Source organism: Propithecus coquereli, unplaced genomic scaffold, assembly GCF_000956105.1.
Source record: "Propithecus coquereli isolate 6110/MARCELLA unplaced genomic scaffold, Pcoq_1.0 Scaffold291, whole genome shotgun sequence".
NCBI lineage: Eukaryota > Metazoa > Chordata > Mammalia > Primates > Indriidae > Propithecus > Propithecus coquereli.
Genome location: NW_012148519.1, coordinates 1416184 through 1436887, shown reverse-complemented (window position 1 = coordinate 1436887; position 20704 = coordinate 1416184). Strand labels below are relative to the sequence as shown.

The following is a 20704-nucleotide window of genomic DNA, read 5'->3' as shown; positions in this document are numbered from 1 at the left end:
ACTCTGTTGCCCAGGCTGCAGTACAGTGGTGTCATCACAGCTCACTACAACCTCAGACTCCTGGGCCCAAGCAATCCTCCTGCCTTAGTCTCCGAAGTAGCTGGGCCTATAGGTGCATGCCACCATACCCAGCTAATTTTTTAATTTTTTGTAGAGATGGGGTCTTGCTCTTGCTCAGGCTGCTCTCGAACTCCTGACCTCAAGCAATCCTCCTGCCTCGGTCTCCAAAGTGCTAGGATTATAGGCATGAGCCACTGCACCTGGCCAATTTTAATTTTTTAAAAATAATATAACACTTTGGATTCAGCTATTCAAATCAGACTCCTAGATTCTGATTACTAGGTTTAATGGCCATCACAGCTGAAGAAGATAATTTACGAAGATCCAAATGGAAGAAGCCAATCTTAGACTGTACTCACTAAATCATGATAATATCAATTTCAGTCACCAACTCTAAAAAAAAAAGATTATGTAACATTACTTGCTTTAATATAGTCTCCCCATCTATAATCATGGCCAGTGGTGCAGGGACACACAATCAGTACAATAGCAGGAAAATTTTCTTCAGTTCTCTGGCAACTCTCATTCAGATTCCCTTTTCGGTGTTATTTATTTTTTTTGAGACAGAGTCTCCCTCTGTTGCCCCCGGTAGAGTGTAGTGGCTTCGTCTTAGCTCATAGCAACCTCAAACTCCTGGGCTCAAGTGATCCTTCTGCCTCAGCCTCCTGAGTAGCTGAGACTACAGGCATGCAACATTGTGCCTGGCTAATTTTTCTATTTTTAGTAGAGATGGGGTCTCGCTCTCGCTCAGGCTGGTCTCAAACTCCTGATCTCAAGCAATCTTCCCACCTCAGTCTCCCAGAGTGCTAGGATTACAGGCGTGTTACTCATTTTCTAAACCCAATCCCCCCCTCACTTTTTAAAATTTAAAACTTCTAAGAAATTTTGAAGAAGAATATTATTAACGTTTTGCCCTATTTGCTCTTTTTCTCTATACATATATATACTTTTTTTCCTTTTGCTGAACCATTTGTAGGTAAATTTTTTTAAACAAAGAAAAAGTAAGCCTCAGGTTTATATACTCCAATAAGTAACAATATCTAGCTAGAATTTGATAACATTGTTTTCATTTCATTATATATGCTTTTTGTTTACCATCTGTTTATAACAAATATAGATCTTCTATCTACTTTAGCAATATAAAATTTCCCTTTAGAATTTATGTTAAAAAGTTAATTAAAAATATTAATTAAATAATTCATGGCAAAAATCATGAAGGTGACACTTAAATGACTGAAGTTTGGAAAACACTGGTAGTTAAGAACTCAGGATCGGAAATATAAAACAGCTTTGGTTTAAATCTTTGCTCTGAAGCAAGTTGTGTGACCTTGTACGGTAACTCTGACTGCAGTTGCGTTTCCTACAAAATGGGAATAAAAGTATCACCACCAGCCTAAGCAACACAGTGAGACCCTGTCTCTACAAAAATTTTTAACAATTAGCCAGGCATGGCCAGGCGTGGTGGCTCACGCCTGTAGTCCTAGCGCTCTGGGAGGCTGAGGCGTGTGGATCGCTCCAGGTCAGGAGTTCGAGACCAGCCTGAACAAGAGCGAGACCCCGTCTCTACTAAAAAAATGGAAAGAAATGATCTGGACAACTAAAAATATATATACAGAAAAAAAGGAAAATTGGCCGGGCATGGTGGCACATGCCTGTAGTCCCGGCTGCTCGGGAGGCTGAGGCAGGGGGATCGCTTGAGCCCAGGAGTTTGAGGTTGCTGTGAGCTAGGCTGACACCACGGCACTCTAGCCCAGGCAACAGAGTGAGACTCTGTCTCAACAACAACAACAAAAAAAAATTAGCCAGGCATGGTGGTGCATGTCTGTAGTCTGAGCTACTCAGGAGGCTGAGGCAGGAGGATCACTGGAGCCAAGAGTTTGAGGTTGCAGTGAGCTATGTTGATGCCACTGCACTCTAGCCTGGACAACAGAGTGAGACTCTGTCTCAAAATAAATAAATAAATAAATAAAAATTAAATAAATAACCTATCTTCTAGAGTTGTTATGAGGACTGAATGATATAGTGCACACAATGAATATAGCACATGTAAACAACAGTGGTTATAACAATTATATTGTTATTATGATTAAAGAATGTTTCCTTACCTATAAAACGGGAATAAAAATATTACCTATTTCATAGAGTTGTTATGAGAATTGAATGACATTATGCACACAATGAATATAGTACATGTAAACAACAAATGGTGGTTAATTACTGTTATTCAGGCAAGAACGTGTGACCACAGAGGAAGACTACAGGGGGAAAAAAAAAGGAAAGGAAGGAAAAAAAAGAAAGAAAGAAAAGAATAGCAAAAAAGGGAAAAGATTAGAGTCAGCCAGGCCAGGCGTGGTGGCTCACGCCTGTAATCCTAGCACTCTGGGAGGCCGAGGCGGGCAGATTGTTTGAGCTCAGGAGTTTGAAACCAGCCTGAGCAAGAGCAAGACCCTGTCTCTACTAAAAATAGAAAGAAATTAATTGGACAACTAAAAATATATAGAAAAAACTAGCCAGGCATGGTGGCGCATGCCTGTAGTTCCAGCTACTCGGGAGGCTGAGGCAGGAGGATCGCTTGAGCCCAGGAGTTTGAGGTTGCTGTGAGCTAGGTTGACGCCACGGCACTCTAGCCCGGGCAACACAGTGAGACTCTGTCTCAAAAAAAAAAAAAAAAAAGATTAGAGTCAGCCAGAAATGGGGGCTGTGAGCCAATGAAAGCACGGAAACATGAAGAGTCAGATGAATATTAAAGCTAAAACATGAAATAATATAATGCCACCTGAAAGATCATTCCTGACACTATCATTAATGTAACAAATAAAAATGTCTTGCCACTTCCTGCAAGTTCACTGTGTGCCAGGTACAATGCTAATATATAGTGCTTTATATAATTCCTTCATTCCATCCCTTCTACAACCAGGCTGGCAAGGTATTTTTACATTCTCTATTGCACAGGTAAGTGACAAAGCTAAGATGTGATTTTAGGTCTCTCTGCCACCAAAACCCATACTTTTTTCTTCAAATTTTTCTATTGCTTCTGTGGCTTCTCCTCTTCAATTTCCTTTGCTTTACTCTCTTATGATGCTGAAATCCTGAAGGCTCTATTTGGGACTACTTTTCCGTATCCATAGTCTTCTTGGATGTTCCAATTCACCTCTACAGCATCAATTACTTTATATACGCTGATGATTCTGAAATCTATATTTTCAACGTAGAATGAAAAATCTGGAGCTCCAGGTAAGCTTATGAATGCTTCACAAGTTCCTCAAAGTCACTATGTACCACCAATCTCCTCCAATGTTTCTTTTGTTAATGAATAGCACTACCAGTGAGTTGCTTATGCAGAAAATGGGGAGTCAACTTAATACCATTTTCAAAAGTCAATCACTCGGCAAGCCCTATTGATCTTATTTCCTAAATAGTTCTCGAAAACATCCATCTCTCTATTCATCTGCCACCACTCTAATTTAAGTCAACATCTCACCTGCTCTCCTATATCAGTCTTTTAATGATTCTCCCTGCATCCACTCTTGCTTTTCTTTCTCACTTCAATTATTTTCCCAACAGATGTCAGAATGATCTTTTTGTTTGTTTGTTTTTAGAGACAAGGCCTTCCTCTGTTGCCCAGGATGGAGTGCAGTGGCACAATCATTGCTCACTGTAACTTCAAACTCCTGGGCCCAAGCGATCCTCCTGCCTCAGCCTCCCAAATAGGTGGTACTATATGTGCATGCCACCATAACTAATTTTAAATTTTTTTGCTATGTTGTTCAGGCTGGTCTCAAACTCCTGGGCTCAAGTGATTTTCCCACCTTGGCCTCCCAAAGTGCTGGGATTACAGGTGTGAGCCACTGTGGCCAGCCCAGAATAATCCTTTTGAAATACAAATCTGATCACGTCACTCCACTGCTTTAACTATTCAATGGCTCCTAATGCTCTTAAGAGAGAATTCAACATATAATATGGTTAAGAGCGCGCGTACTAAAGACTTAGGTTCAAATCCTAGCTTATTATGATCTGTGAGTATCTTCACAAAGCTTCCATTTCCTCACTAGGAAAACAGAGATACCAGCTCTTTAAAAACTGTTATGAGGATTAGATAATTCCATATAAAGAGTGCAAGTTGTTATTAGCTCTGAGCCTTCCTAGCAATGACATTATTTCCTGCATGAGAACAGTGCTACTTCTAACAATCCTACTTCATGGCATCAGGTCCCTGAATTTTCCAAGATGTCTAGATTCTTCTAAACCAGAAGTCAAAGAAGTCACCTAGCTGCTGAAATATCCATAGCTCAATTGGGAGAGCAATAGATTGAAGTCACCAGATTTTCCTAAACTGATTTTTCATTTTTTTTAATGAAGTTTGAAGGAAGCCACTACGAGACAGACCACACTTATTTCTAAATATAACATTAAGCTCTTAGTATGTAGCTCTTGGCATGTAGATATATAACAACAAATAGTAACTTCGTAAAAAATCAACTAAAGAGGCAAGTACCTGCATAGCTATAGGCCCCTGGGACATTTGAGAGCTGTAATTCATTCCCATCATGCCTTGCATATTAGGTTGCATGACAGAGACCATGGGAAATCCTTGTTGCTGCATTGGCATCAGGCCAGCTGAAAAACATAAAGGCATTGTTAAAGTCAACGTGTTTTAAAGTTTATTTTCTTAAAACCATAAGTACCTAAATGACTTGTTACTTGGAAGGCAGTACAGTGTAGCAGAAAAAGCAAAGGCTCCCGAGACAGACCTGAGTATGAATTCCAACACCATTGTTTACTTAGCTGTGTGATCTTAAGTTACAGAATTTCATCTGAAAAATGAAGATAAAGTCTCTTCTATAGAATTCTTACATATATTAAAAAAGGCAACAGTATGGCCCAATTGTGGTACTTGGCTTTCAAGGTAGTCCCCAATGTTTTCTGCCTCCTGGTATTCATACATTTGTATCATCCCCTCCCACACTGAATAGGGCTGACCAGTATAACCAACAAGATATCGTGGAAATAACAGTGTGTAACTTCCAAGGCTAGTTTTTGAAAGACACTGTAGTTTCCTCCTTGTTCTCCTGGATCACTTGCTCTGGGACAAGCCACTGCCACATCATGAGAAAACTCAAGAAGTCCTATGGAGAATCCACGTGGTGAGATACTGAGGACACCTGCCAAAAGGCAGAACCAATTTGCCATCTATGTGAGTGAGTCTTCTTGGAAGCAGACCTTCCAGTTCCATGAAACCTTCAGATGACTGCAGCCCTCATGGGAGGCCTTCAGCAAGAACCACCTAGGAGAGTCACTCCCAGATTCCTGACCCCTAAACACATTGTAAAAATGATAAAATACCTACTTTTTAAAGTTTTGGGATAATTTGTTATGCAGCAGCAGATAACTGATAAAATAACAATTAAGAGCATGAATCTGGAAGCCAACTAGAAATGCCACTTATGAGCTTTTTGGGACCTTGTGCAATCTGCTTAACTTCTCTCTGTGCCTTGGTTTCTCATCTGGTTTAATACTTAATATGCTCAAAGAAATGTTATTCTTCTTCCTTTTCCTTACATAAATAGTTAATATAACATTTACCACAAAACGGCCATCAGCATACAAAGTATATAAGGCGATGGCAGGAAACTACTGTGAAGGTATGATTTATAGTGACTAGTGTCTCCCAAACTTTTCCAAGAGGCAGAGGAGAGTGAATATATTTCCCTTTGGGGATTTAATAAATACTAAATGCCTACTACATGTTAGGCATAGTTCTATATGCCAGGTATACAGCAGTGAATAAAACAAAATCCCTTACCCACTGCTGAGCAAATTTCATTCTAATTTTGCATTTTATTGCATTATTACATCCATGTTGATTCAACTATAAGAAGGTTTTTACCAAATTTTCAATTTAAAAAATTAAATGTCTGGGAAAGTATACTATGTTTATCTTGTAGTTTTCCTGTATCTTCCAGGTTATTTATACTTAGCTTAATTTCAGAAGCATGGACATCCACATTTGTAGTAACGGCTGTTAGAGGCAGGCCATTCATTTATTCATTCAATCACTTATTCAAATATTTGAAGGCCTACTCCATGCCATGCAACATTCTAGGGACACAGCAGTGAACAAACCAGGTCTTTGCCCTCATGGAACTTACACTGTAATTAGAGGACATAGATAATTAAAAAATAAGTATATATCAGGTGGTGATGACAGCTAGGGCAAAAAATAAAGCCGAGCAAGGGGAAATGGAGTGGTTGCTATTTTAAATAGGACAGTCAGAAAAGGGTTCACCAACAGGTGGCATTTCGGCAAGGACCTGAGGAAATAAAGGAGCAATCCAGGCAGAAATTTGGGAAGAATACTCCAGACAAAGGAACACCAAATGCAAAGACTACAAGGTGTCACAGAGAATTAGATTACACAGATTGAATATAGCCACAATAAGATGTATTCCCTCTTATTCCTTTGGATCTAAAATTTATTTTATTTTATTTTTGAATTGGTGACTCAGATATTTAGTACAACATTTAAAGGTACAAAAGTGTACACAGTGAAAAACAAGTCTCCATCTCTCCTGTCTCCTGTTCAAGTACTCATGATCTTGTGACCACCTCTGTTGTCAGTTTCTTGTATATGCTTTCAGAAATGATCCGTGAATAATTTAAAGCCTTCAAATGATCAAAAAGTCCATTCTAACATACACTGTCAAAAAAAAAAAATCTCCTAACCAATTCCAAGTTCCAGAAGAAAAAATACCAGGCAACCTTTTGGGATTTATTCTTGTCTGGTTCCTTCACTCCATATGTAGATTTTTACTTGAACATTTACAAAAATGCAGAATTACAAGCCAAAATGATGAACACATAACTTTGTAATATCTCCTAAACAACAGATCTCAAGCCATTTGATCTCAATCTGGGACACAACTAATTACAGATAGCTTAAATAATGCATAAATGTGAACATAGTGAAAAGAATACAACTGACCCTTGGAAAAATTTACCTGAAACTCAGCCTCCATCACTGATTATAAATGGAGACAAAGTCAGGATGAACCAATGACCACTTGCTACTCAGCTGCTCTTTTTCTTTTATCTCTACTGGTGATCTAGGAGTCTCTGTTTCTCTAGCAAGTCTACCATAACTGGTCAACACTGGCTTTGTGAGAAGGGCCAGTTTTCAGAGGCAGACTGGTGTGGGGGGAAGGGGAGGATGTCAGAGGGGGAGAAGTGAGCAGAAAGCAGCAAGAGAAGGGCAGATATATTCCTCTTTCAATGTGGTGTCCCAGTTGCACAGCAGCTAGAGTCAAGATTATATACCTTCACTGCTGTTTCCTTAAATGTCCTTAAGGGACACAGTAGTGAACAAAACAGGTCTTTGCCCCAAGAAGTCCTGTGGAGAATCCATGAATCGATATTGGTGGGCTCTAGTCTGAGACCAAGAGAGAAAGTGTATACCTAATAAAGAAATTCCTCAGAATAAAACTAAGACTTAAATTCTTTATTTTTTAATTTAATTTTTTTGAGACTTAAATACTTTAAGCTGAATCACAATGTGGTCTCTTTTATGTGCATGATTATAATAAGATCATACCATATAAAGAAAAAATAACTGTAAAACAAAGAGGTTCGTTTATTCATTCGACAAACATCTACAGAGAACCTATTACATCAAATCACCATGCTGGGCGCTGGAGATACTAATGAGCAAAAGACTGACATGGCCCTTGCCCAACGGCACTAACAATGTAGCAGAAGACTAGATAGAAGGAGAAAGACATCATTAAGAGAACTACAGCTCATTTCATTTTAATCACTTATTCTTTAATACTCTTGTGAAAGTCCCCTTCATCTCTGAGGTTAAATAACAATCAGCCAACGTAATGTCTATGTAAGTTTCAGAGAAATGAGGAATGATCCTTATTACTCCCCAAATTTCACAATTTTTGAGAAATTTTAAGAGTAGCTGCCATATAAATTTAAGAGTGGAGGATAATTTTACTCTATTTGGCAGCCATAGAACTTCATTTCTATTTACCTATTTAATCCTCAAGTTCAGAGACATGATGGTGAAAAACAAAAGTTCGAAACTTAAGCTTTCACATACCTTGAGGGGGTCTTATTCCACCTGCAACAGGAAACATGAAGCTGAAACAGAACAAAAATACATCATAATCTTCGTTATGTACAAAGATTCCAAATAAAACATGTAATTTTTTCCACGGATGAAAGAATCGTAGATGGGGTCTGGTGTTGGTTCTGCAGTACAATATTGCATTGCCCAACATCAATACAGACTGAACATCCATATGATGAATGACCATCAGCATAAGTGCAGAGAGAAAATTTTTGACATGGAAGCCAGAAGATCCTGAAACTAGTCCTGGTTCTATCACTATGTGACTTCCTTGGATTTCAGCTTCCCTATCAATAAAATGAACCATAAAATGAGAGGGTTGGATTAGATTCAATTCAGTGAACATTTATTGAGTATCTACTATACGGAAGGAATGAAACAGCTCCCAATGTTGAAGACACAGATGGAGGCAAGTTAACTGTATCACAGGATAAAAATGTCCTAACTGCTATAAGAAAGGTCCAAAATACTAATAGAGAAGAAAAAGATTAACTTTAATAGGTTATATCTTGGTTAGTTTTGTGGAGGTAGCTTTTGAGCTGAATCTTAAAGGAAAATAGAGGCACACTATACAGTCTGAGCAAAAGCTCTGAGGCCAGAGATGCAGGGATACTCAGAGAAATGAATTTAGGTAAAATATTAGGTATATGATTAAAAAGTAAAGAGACTATAGAGGACCTTTAAAATGTTTACTTTTATTTTGGATATTATATGAAACTGTCAGAAGTTTTTTCATTGTGTGGTAACATGTAATTTTACATTTTAAACATTTTTAAGTATATTCAGTGGCATAACTAAAGACATTCACAATGCTGAGCAAGTCTCACCACTATCCATTTCCAGAACTTATCCATCATCCCAATCAGAAACTCTGTACCCATTATACAGTAAGTCCCCATATTTCCTCTCTGCAGCCCTTGGTAACCACTATTCTACTTTTGGTCTCTACGAATTTGCCTATTCTACATACCTTATATTAATATAAATGGAATCACACAATACTTGCCCTTTTGTAGCTGGCTTTTTTTTACTTAGGCAAACATTTTCAAGGTTCATCCATATTGTAGCATGTATTAAGATTTCATTCGTTTTTATGGCAAATAATACACCATTGTATATATACCACATTTTGTTCACCCATTCATCTCTTGATGGACACTTAGGTTGTTTCTTCTACCTTTTGGTGTCTTTTTTTTTTTTTTTTTTTTTGAGACAGAGTCTCACTCTGTTGCCCAGGCTAGAGTGCCGTGGCATCAGCCTAGCTCACAGCAACCCCAAATTCCTGGACTCAAGCAATCCTTTTGCCTCAGCCTCCCAAGTAGCCGGGACCACAGGCATGCGCCACCACGCCCAGCTAATTTTTCTATATATTTTTAGTTGTCCGATTAATTTCTTTCTAATTTTTAGTAGAGACGGGGTCTCGCTCTTGCTCAGGCTGGTCCCGAACTCCTGAGCTCAAACAATCCACCCGCCTTGGCCTCCCAGAGTGCTAGGATTACAGGCGTGAGCCACCGCGCCTGGCCTACCTTTTGGCTTTTGTTTAATAACACTGCTATGAACATTGGTACACAAGTATGTCTGAGTCCCTTTCAATTCTTTTGGATATATATTTAGGAGTGGAATTACTAGTAATTCCATGTTTCCTTTTTCAGAAATTGCCAAACTGTTTTCCACAACATCTGCACTATTTTATATTCCCACCAACAATGCACAAGGGCTCCAATTTCTCCAATACTTGCCAACACTTGTTATTTTCTGGGTTTTTTGATGATAACCTCCTAATGGGTATGAAGTGGTATTTCACTGTGCTTTTTATTTGCATTTCTCTAATGCCAGAGGTTTTTAAGTAGGAGAGTGATGTGATCAGAAATGTGCTTTAGGTGGTTTCTCTGGTAATAGAGAATGGCAGAGAAGAACTAAGGAACTATCACAATAATCTTTTTCTTTTTTACTTGACCAAAGATATTTATTAAAGCATTACTGTATTACAGTAAAAATGAAAATAACTATAATGCCTATCAATAAGAGGTCAGATAAGTAGTTGTGATTTATTTATACAATGGACTGCTAGGCCCATGTTGCAATGAATAAAGTACACATTCTGACATAAAAAAGATTAAGCTGAAATGCATGAGATGCAGTGTGGATCCGATACATGTTCATTTTTTAAAGCTATATATGTTTATATGTCTGTTAAAAAGTCTAGGATCGTCCTAACTGTTCATAGTGATCATGGGGGAGGAAAGAGGGAATGAAGAGGAGACAGGGATATTTTCCTTCTAACTTTATATACTTTTGCTATTTTTTTTTTACTGCAAACAAGTATTACTTCCATAATTAAAAAATAGGTAGGCTGGGCGTGATGGCTCACGCCTGTAATCCTAACACTCTAGGAGGCTGAGGCGGGCGGATCGTTTGAGCTCAGGAGTTTGAGACCAGCCTGAGCAAGAGTGAGACCCCGTCTCTACTAAAAATAGAAAGAAATTGGCCAAACAATGATAGAAAAAAATTAGCCGGGCATGGTGGTGCATGCCTATAATTCCAGCTACCTGGGAGGCTGAGGCAGGAGGATCGCTTGAGCCCAGGAGTTGGAGGTTGCTGTTAGCTAGACTGACGTCACGGCACTCTAGCCTAGGGAAGAGAGTGAGACTCTGTCTCCAAAAAAAAAAAAAAAAAAAAAATAGGTAAAAGTTTAAAAGAAAAAAGGGGAAGTGAGAGTGTACAGAAGGTGAGCTCACCCTAATTCACCCTGTGTGTGCCTTGGCCCTGGCGTCTGAGGGCTTCTAATCCCAGGGAAGAGGGTTAGGGCTGCCCAGTACTTACGGTTTTTCTACAGGGCACTGCAACCCCAGAATATTTAGGAGGCTTCCAGCAGCAATGACTCCCATGAAGCCTGTGTGGATTAAATGAGCTAATATACTAAAGGCACTAGGAAAGTGGCTGGTTGGAAGTAAGTCCTCAATACTAGCAGCTTTTAGTTATTATTGTTATTACTCAAATGGAGCCTGCAGCCCAGTCCTGCAGAGACCCCTGTACTTCCAGATTCTTCTCACTGGCACAGATTTTAAGCATTCAGGGCATGTCAGGGCTGTAACTGCACTTAATTGCCAATAAAACCACTTCATAATAATCTTAACAACAGATGACAAGGGTCATAACTAAAGTATTATAGTAGGGATGGCAAAGTAGAAGTGAATGAAAGATAGGCAAAAGAAATAATCAACAGGACTTGGCAACTGCCAGGATGGGGAACAGTAGTGAAAAATCAGGAAGAGCTGAAGGTGACACTGAGACACTGTGCCTGAGCAACTGCAAGGATGGTGATGCTGTTCACCGAAGACAGGAACCCAATGAGTAGTAGGGAGAAAGGTAGTAGGAATGTGTTCATGAGAAGCAATCTAGCAGGCAATCAGAAAAGTAATTCAAACTCAGGAAAAAGATCTGGATAAATCTAGCTAGGTCCTTTTTAAATAAAGGTAAAAAAAATTAAGCTTTGTTTACATATGAAATAGCCAAGGGACTGTGTATATCTAGTAAGAAGACCACTAAGAACAACCTTGGAGAACTCTTGCAGTGAAAACTGAGAAGGGAATGGTCACTGAGAACCAAGGGAGTTATAAGGGAGTGGCTCGTAACTCAGTTGTAACTGAGGAAGGACCAAATTTCAAGAAGTAGTTACCAGTGTCTAATGCTGTAGAAAAGCTGGTCAGAATGAGGATTCATAAATACATTATTGCTTTTGAAAATGGTGATCTTTGAGTGAGCAGTTTCAACAGAGGAAGAGACCTACAGGGAGAAAGAAAGATTTAGGAGACAAAAAATACACTCAGTGATTGATAAAACAGGTTTTTGAGGAAATGAGATTAACACAGCAAGGTAGCAAAAGGTGTCTGCTTTGAAAAGGAACAAATCAAGGAAGAAAACTTAGTGGGAAAAGGTTCTTACTGTGGGGGAGTCAATGATCTGCATGGGAGGTTTCTAGATAGTCTTCGGAGAGTCTAGTGAAATCCAGGAATCGTATGCCAAATTTATGTGTTCTTGCATTTGAAACAGAACATGACCCCTCTTAGGGGCCTGAAGGGCCCCCCAAGTATGGAATTAAAGGAAAATCCTGAGTCCCTTAGGGGGAAGTTCTGGGCACCTAGCTAGTCCTGAAAAGCGAATGGAAATAACAACGGCTCTCCAAACAAGCCGAAGTCACAAGGCCTCTTGGTTCCCTAAAAGGAACCTAAAAGGAAACTAAAAGGTGTTGTGTTAGTCCATTTTGCACGGCTAAAAAGGAACACCTGAGACTGGGTAATTTATAAAGAGAATAGGCTGATTTGGCTCACAGTTCTGCAGAGCAGATGTAACAGTGGAAGAGAGTCTTAACATAACTAGCTCCATTTTGCTTCTGAGCTCCTGTGTAATATCCTTTGGGTTAAACGCCTCTGCTTAGCTCCCCATGTAGGCTAGAAGAAAGATGAGAACCATCCCTTTCCTAAAACTAACTCCCAGGGAGATAAGGAAAGTATACACAGAAGTAACGATACTATGTTAAAGATTTATAAATGGAACAAACATGTGACCTGACCTACGCCCTTCAAAGTTAACTGACCAAGAGCAGTTTTACAACCTCTTCAGACCCTCACTGATACCCAGATGTCTGCAGTCCTCCATTACCTCTTGCAACGCTGCCCCCTGCCCAATCCCCAACATAAAAAGGAGCCTAAAGTTCATACTAACTTAAGATGGCTCTTTAGGACATTAATCTGCCATCTTCTCAGTTTGCTGGCTATCCAAATAAAAGTCACTTTCCTTGCCCCCAACACTTTGTTTCTCAAGTCTGTCCTGCAGCGAGTGGTACAAGCTTGGATTCAGTTATATGTACAAGAAGCATGGTGCCAGAATTTGCTTCTGGTGAGGGCTTCAGGGAGCTACCAATCAAAGCAGAAAGTGAAGGGAGAGTAGGTGAGTCACATGGCAAAAGAAGGAGCAAGTGGGGGGAGGTGTTACACTCCTTAAACCACCACCTCTAGCATAAACTAATAGAGTGAGAACTCACTCATCACCACAGGGAGGGCACCAAACCATTCATGAGGGATTCACCCCCCACGACCCAGGCCCCTCCCATCAGGGCCCACCTCCAATACTGGAAATCAAATTTCAAAATGAGATTTGGAGGGGCCAAACATCCAAACCATATCAGATGGCTTCATAACTTGTGTTCTTGGGTTGTTTTTCACATGGAAAATGCAGACAACAGGGAACTGAGGAATTGAACTATGATGGTCTAACAAGCTATTCTTTTTTCTAAATCCCTCCCTGAAGGGCTAGGAATAGTCACACCCATCTTAATATTCCTCTCCGCTAATCCAAGAACTCCTGAGTCTACCTATGACCCATAGGTCCCCACTTCAGGACATCCTGCCTTTTGGGGCCAGGCCAATGAATTATATAACCTCCATGTATTGATTCAGAATTTTGCCTGCCTGAAATGTACCCCTGCCTTTAAAAATCCTGGCTTGTAAGCCATTGAGGAATTTGGATCTTAAGCGTTAGCTGCCTGTTCTCATTGCATGCAATTGAAATGCCTCTTTCTCCTGCTGCAATTCTTGGCTTCAGTGTCTGGCTCGGCTGCACCAAGTAAGGAGACCTCAGTTTGGTTCGGTAACCTATTTTTCCATTACACTACCTCCACTCTCCAGGAAAAATGCTAAAAACCAAACTTTAGAGTCTAGCTCTAAAATGTTCTAATTTTTAAAGAATTCTGTACGGTGGTTTACAGAGTTCTAGTTGAACATCTATCTGTTTGGTTGTATGTCTTATATATTACAGTCTTGCAGAGGTTCTGGAGCATAGGCAAATTCTGCTGCTGACAAGCAGGCCTGCACTCAAAGAAAGTCCTGAAGAGTGAACAGCTTTTCTGAACCGCACACAAGATGTAGTAGCTAAGTAATGTGTTAATTGGACAAAAGGTTTAAATTGCAAGTTGAAATCTGGTAGTACCAGGCATACCTTGGAGATATTGCAGGTCTGGTCCCAGATCACCACAATAAAGTGAATATTACAATAAAATAAGTCACACAAATGTTCTACTTTCCCAGTGCACATGAATGTTTATATACTATCTTGTAGTCTACTAAGTGTGCAACAGCATTATGTTTAAAAAAATGTACATACCTTAATTAAAAAATACTTTGTTGCTAAAAAATGCTAATCATCATCTGAGCCTTCAGCATGTAGCATCCCTTTGCTAGTGGAGGGTCTTGCCTCCATGTTTATGGTTCCTGACTGATCAGGGTAGTGGTTGCTGAAGGGTGGGGTGGTTGTGGCAATTTTTTAAAATAAGGCAACAATAAAGTTTGCCATGTAGATTGACTCTTTCACAAAAGATTTCTCTGTAGCATGCAATGCAGTTTGACAGCATCTTATCCACAGTAGAATTTCTTTCGTAACTAGAGTCAATCCTCTTACATCCTGTCACTGCTTTACCAACTCAGTTTATGGACTACTCTAAATCCTTTGTTGTCATTTCAACAATGTTCACAGCGTCTTCACCAGGAGCAGATTCCACCTAAAGAAACCACTTTCTTTGTTCACGCATAAGAAAACAACTCCCCACTGTTCAAGTTTTATCTTGAGATTGCAGTAATTCAGACACATCTTCAGGCTCCACTGCTAAGTCTAGTTCTCTTGCTATTTCCACAGCTGCAATTACTTGCTTCACTGAAGCCTTGAACCCTTCCTTCAAAGTCATCCATGAAGACTGGAATCAACTTCTTCCAAACTCCTATTAATGTTGATATTTTGACCTTATCCCATGAATCATGAATATTCTTAATGGCATCTAGAATGGTGAATCCTTTCCAGAAGGTTTTCAATTTATTTTTCCCAGATCCATCAGGGGAATCACTTTCCTATGGCAGCTAAAGCCTTATGAAATGTATTTCTTAAATAATAGAGTTGAAAGTAGAAATTGCTGCTTGATCCATGGACTGAAGAATGGATATTGTGTTAGCAGGCATGAAAACAACATAACCTCTTTATACATCTCCATCAGAGCTCTTGGCTGACAAGGTGCATTGTCAATGATCAGTAATATTTTGAAAGGAAATCTTTTTTTCTGAGGTCTCAACAGTAGATTTAAAATATTTAGTAAATCATGCTGTAAACAGATGTCCTATCATCCAGGCTTTGTTGTTCCATTTATAGAGCACAGGCAGAGTAGACTTAGCATAATTCTTAAGGGTCTAAGGATTTTAGGAATGGTAAATGACCACAGGCTTCAACTTAAAGTCACCAGCTGCATGAGTCTCCCTAACAAGAGAGTCAGCCTGTCCTTTGAAGCTTTGAAGTCAAGCATTGACTTCTCTCTAGCTATGAAAGTCCTAGATGGCATCTTCTTCCAACAGAAGGCCATTTTGTTTACATTGAAAATCTGTTTAGTGAAGGCACCTTCATCAATTATCTTAGCTAGATCTTATGGATAACTTGCTATTGCCTCTCCATCAGCACCTCCTGTTTCACCTTGCACTTTTATATCATAGAGACTGCTTCTTTCCTTTAACCTCATAAACCAACTCCTGGTAGCTTCCAACTTTTCTTCTGCAGCTTCCTCACCTCTCTTAGCCTTCATAGAATTGAAGAATTATGACCTTGCTCTGGATTAGGCTTTGGCTTAAGGGAATGCTTGGCTTAGTTTGATCTTCTATTCAGATCATTAAAACTTTCTCCCTGTCAGCAATAAGGCTGTTTCACTTTCTTATCATTCTTGTGTTCACTGGAGTAGCACTTTTAATTTCCTTCAAGAACTTTTCCTTTGCATTCACAACTTGGCTGTTTGGTGCAAGAGGTCTAGCTTTTGACCACTCTCAGCTTTCAACATGATTAATGACTAAGTTTAATAATTTCAGCTTTTGATTTAAAGTGAGAGATGTGTAATTCTTCCTTCCACTAGAGCACTCAGAGGCCATTGCAAGGCTATTGATTGGCCTTGTTTCAATATTGTTTCGTGACAGAGAATAGGGAGGCCTGAGGAGAGGGAGAAAGATGGGGGAACAGCAAGTGGTAGAATGGTCAGAACACATAAACACTTATCGATTAAGTTTGCGGTCTTACATGGGTGGGGTTTCTGGCACCCCAAATTAATTACAACATCAAAGATCACGAGTCACAGATCACCATAACAGATAATAGTGAAAAAGTATGAAATATTGCAAGAATTACCCAAATGAGACACAGACGTGAAATGAGCACATGCTGCTGGAAAAATGGCACCGATAAACTCGCTCGATGCAGGGTTGCCACAACTGTTAGTTTATATAAAAAAAGCAATGTTTGTGAAGCGCGATGAAATGAGGTATGACTATACTCAGTTTTTAAAGACATTATTTATATACTAAGATGGGCAAATTTAGGAGCAATGAATGCATTTAAGTAACCAACCTGTCAAGATTTTTAAAAATCAGCCTTAAAGATTTAACACATTAACTGCCACATGAGTTATATTTAACTCACACTAGTTTTGAGCCCGGGGCCGGATGAGGCATATGTAACTCATGTCTCCTCACCTTGGGAGCCGGGTGAACTATTTTTCAAGTTGCATATTACTCCCGCACAGAAAACAATAACAAATTTTTCATTAAATTAGAAAAGATCGTTTTGTTTTAGAAGTTTTTATTCTATTTTTGTAATAAAACACTGTGGCCCCAAGGAAAAAAAATTTTTTTTCTAGTGTCGCAGTCAATGTGTCAAATTACCAGTATGGCTTAGTAAAAACTGGAAACTTGTATTCTATTTTCTTTTTTCCAGCTCTGCCATAAAGTAACTGTGAAGTTCCATGCAATCCCCCTTATTCCCCTGGCCATGCAATCCCCTTAATACCCTGTCCTCTGTCAAATGAGGACACAGAACCAAAAGTTTGCCAAGGTTCCAACTAAGTAAACCACATAGACAAGAATACAGGTATAGATGTATAAAAGTTACTTTGAAAACGAAACAAAATAAAAACAAATTAACACTACTGACAAACATGACTTACTGTAGTAAAAATTTAGCAAACCAAACTGCTTAGTGACCTATGTACCATTCACATGAGTCTCTAAAATATTCAGACAACTAATACCAATCAACATGCTTAAAGACTGGTTAGACAGGTAGCTCGGACATTGGTAAGACAGCCGAAGCTTGGCAAAAAACTGGGCAGCAAGATGACCAACAATTTGATTTCAAAGGTAAAACCACTAATTCTTGTATTACTGATGTTTCAGTATGAAAGCAGATCGGTGAGCTCTACTTATCACATGTCTGTCTCATCATGCCTCCTTTTCAGTTACCTTTGCTGCTAACCTAGAATTGCTACTGGCCTTGGCTTCTCAGGCCTAGACTCCTACATAAAGACTTCCAATGGATCTCCCCACCTCCAGACTCTCTGGTTTCTAATGCATCTCAGGCAGCACAGGTGAGATGCATCATCCTAAACAACCATTATTAAACGGTCCTTTAGGAAGATGACTCCTGGAGTTAAAACCATGAATTTCCTTACTTTAAACTCAAGGCCCTCTCTAGTTTTGGCACGACTTTCTCAGTTTTAAATGACAAAATTCTTCTCCCCCACTCAGTGCCACAATCTGGCACTGCAGGTATGTCGTTCCCCTAGTGTTCACTAGGCCTTCCCATTTCTAGGACAGTCTCTTGACTTCTTCCTCTTCCTCCACCTCAGTTGCCTAGCTGAAATACCATTTTTTTGCCTTCAATATAGCTGCAATCCACAAATATTTACAGAATGTTTTCTATATGCAAAAATGTCCTAAAAGCAGTGGAATATGAGGGAGCCATAGAAGAGCAAGAAAAAATGGACAAGCTCACAAATGATAATACCCCAGAAGGACGTGACCTCTTTGTTCTTCACTTTGTACCAGTTATTTTGTGCATTCTCCTAGGATGGGGGCCATGTCTTGGATATCTTTTTAATTCATTATGGTGCATTAAGAACAGTACCTTACTTATATAAGCATTCGAGAACTACCAGTTGAATGATTACAGACCAGTACAGATCTTTCAACTCTTTTTTTCTGCCTTACTTGATTAAAAAAAAATTATACTTCTCATCTCTTGGGAAACTTCTGCCCTTTATACAACTCTACCATTTATTCTAAAGTAGCCCATTCACGATATCAATCAAATAGGCTAATGTTAAATCTGGAAAATGCTACTGCATTTTGCTTAGTCTCTTGGAATAGAGAGACGCATGTATGAAATATGGTTAGTTCTAGTTCATGGATTTTCTCCATTTAAATGAGGGAATGGTCCACTCAACTTTCTGCACCTGAGGCCTTCTCCACCCAAAAACATGTTTTTAAAAAGTAAATAAAAATTTGGGCCCAGAATATCAAATTCTTCTTAAGTTTACATTTTCCCAGAACTAGGTGCCATGATAAATCATATACTTAATCAAATTAATGCCACTCAGGAACATTTTAGAAACTGTCATCATGTACAGAAAAGAAACAGAGGCGAGATTATTGCTTTTTTCTTCTCCAGCCAGAAAATGACTTATACCAAATATTTATGAAAAACTCTAATGAAACAGAACAAAAGACAATGCAAAAAGTTTTAAATCTAAAGTCAAAGGTATACAGAGGAAATGGAAAATGGGGCTGCACACAGGTGACTCATTGAACGGCAACTGCTCGTTTCCTAGCATATACATAAGCAAGCACCTGCAAGAGGTGATAACTTTAAAGACCTTACACTTTTGTAGTGTTCATAACTCCAAAATTAAAACTGCATATCAAAAAACTAACACTTCGTTTTCCAAAGATAATTTAGGATACTGAAGCTAAAAGGCTAATTTTACCCCCGAATGTGTGTCGGCTACTACAACAAAATCAGACGAGGTCACTTCTATAAAGAAGTGGGGTGAAAACTTTCTGGAATAAAATATTTCCTTATATGATACTGAACTTGTCAAGTTGCAAGTGTACATCTCCTTTACCATTCAGGGCATAAGAACCACAGGCAGTTATTAGCTCAAATATGACAGAGGGCAAATTTGTTTAAGATCTAAGTAAAAGTCTGGAAGCTTCGTTCTAATATACGCGAAACTGCTGTTTAACAGTGGATTTTTTTTTGTTTGTTTTAAAATGCTTTTTTAACAAGTCTCAAGAGTTAACACCTACAAGCCAAGAGCTCTATCTCAAGGCAATTACTAATTCAAAGGCCTTCAGACTTTCCTGCTGTATGTCATGTGTTAACGAAATAATAAAGAGGAGGACAGGACAGGACACTGTAAAAGCGGCAGACACAAATCCTACACACACATCTTGGAAACAGTTCCTCCAGCTTTGTGAGCGGATGTTTCAGAGCCTTCCCTCCAGCATCTCTTGTGAAGCTCAGAAAGCCCTGGGAAAGGGGAACCTGGTCGCTTCAGATGCAGCCAGGACTAGAAAAGAGGGGTCCGGGTTCCCCGATTAGCCAGCCCCGCCGAGCGGACACTCCCCTGCTCCTTCTCCCGTCTCCGCGCCGGGGCGCGCGCCCGCTCCCCGCTGAACCCCAGGCAGCCGGTGCGCCGAGCCTGAAACACAGGCGTCGGCGTCGGGCGCCAGGCTCCAGCTGCTCCCCCGGAGGACGACCTTTCTCCCGCAGCCCAGTTCCAAGGAAGAGGGTCGGAGCTGGTGAAAACCGCCATAACTGCCAAGGACCCCTCGCCCCTGCGGAGGACAGTCCTGCGTCGGCGGCAGAGGTCAGGGGAACCCACTGGGCTCCAATGCGGCTCTTCACACTCACCTGCCTCCCCCGGCGGTCCCCGCGCCAGCTCCCGCGGCCCCGACGCCGCCAGATCCCGTTCCCGGCCGCAGCGCCATCTTGCTCCAGGCCAGCCGCTGCCGCCGCCGCCACCTTATCAGCAGCTGTCAGCTGAAGACAGCCACTTCCGGGGCAAACCCCAGGCCCCACCTTGCCGCGGACCGCGCGACGGGGCGGGGCCGTTCGCCCACGTGACTCCCCGGCCCTTGAGAAGGAGTGGCGTGCCCTCGTCACGTGACCCGCCGGGGGGCTTGCAGGTGCAGTTATAGCTCCGGGGTTGGTGGGGCGGGCTTGGACGCCCCTCCAGGAGCTGATTCATTGTCTGGCAAGGCCCTCTGCAGGGCCCAGCTGGCGGCCAAGCGGCAGCGCGCATCTGGTCCCTCATCTCGGTTAGAGGAAAGAGTAGATTTTTAAACTGAATGGTGGGTACACGGGTGTTCTTTTATTGTTACTTTTTTACTCATAAGGAATAGATGGGTTCTGGATGGCCCTTTAATAGCCTCGCGGCACTGATTAGTAATCAGCTCTCTCCCCTTTCCCTGGAACTCCGCAGCTTCCTTTGACACCCGTCTTAGACACTGAAGGTATTTAAAATTTATTTTCGTAAACCAACAAAGAGCACATAAACCCAGTACATGTAAAAAACCTCCAAGGTGCACTACTCTTGTGTTTGCTTTTGCCACAGTGCCACCTAGTAGTCCCTTTGTTTTTCCTATTCTTGCAGGC

The 20704-nt window shown here is 40.4% G+C and overlaps 1 protein-coding gene across 1 annotated transcript in view; it reads right to left on the bottom strand.

Moving 5' to 3' along the window:
• Positions 1-20116, bottom strand: part of SYNRG (synergin, gamma) — a 110824-nt gene extending 90708 nt beyond the window's left edge. Inside the window, exons 1-3 of the mRNA XM_012648636.1 lie at positions 19961-20116; positions 8162-8202; positions 4556-4677 (exon numbers count right to left, since the gene is read on the bottom strand). Of these exons, the coding sequence (XP_012504090.1) occupies positions 4556-4677; positions 8162-8202; positions 19961-20037 (240 nt within the window). The 5' untranslated portion in view covers positions 20038-20116. The remainder of the gene's footprint in view (positions 1-4555; positions 4678-8161; positions 8203-19960) is intronic.
• Positions 20117-20704: the final 588 nt, after the last annotated feature.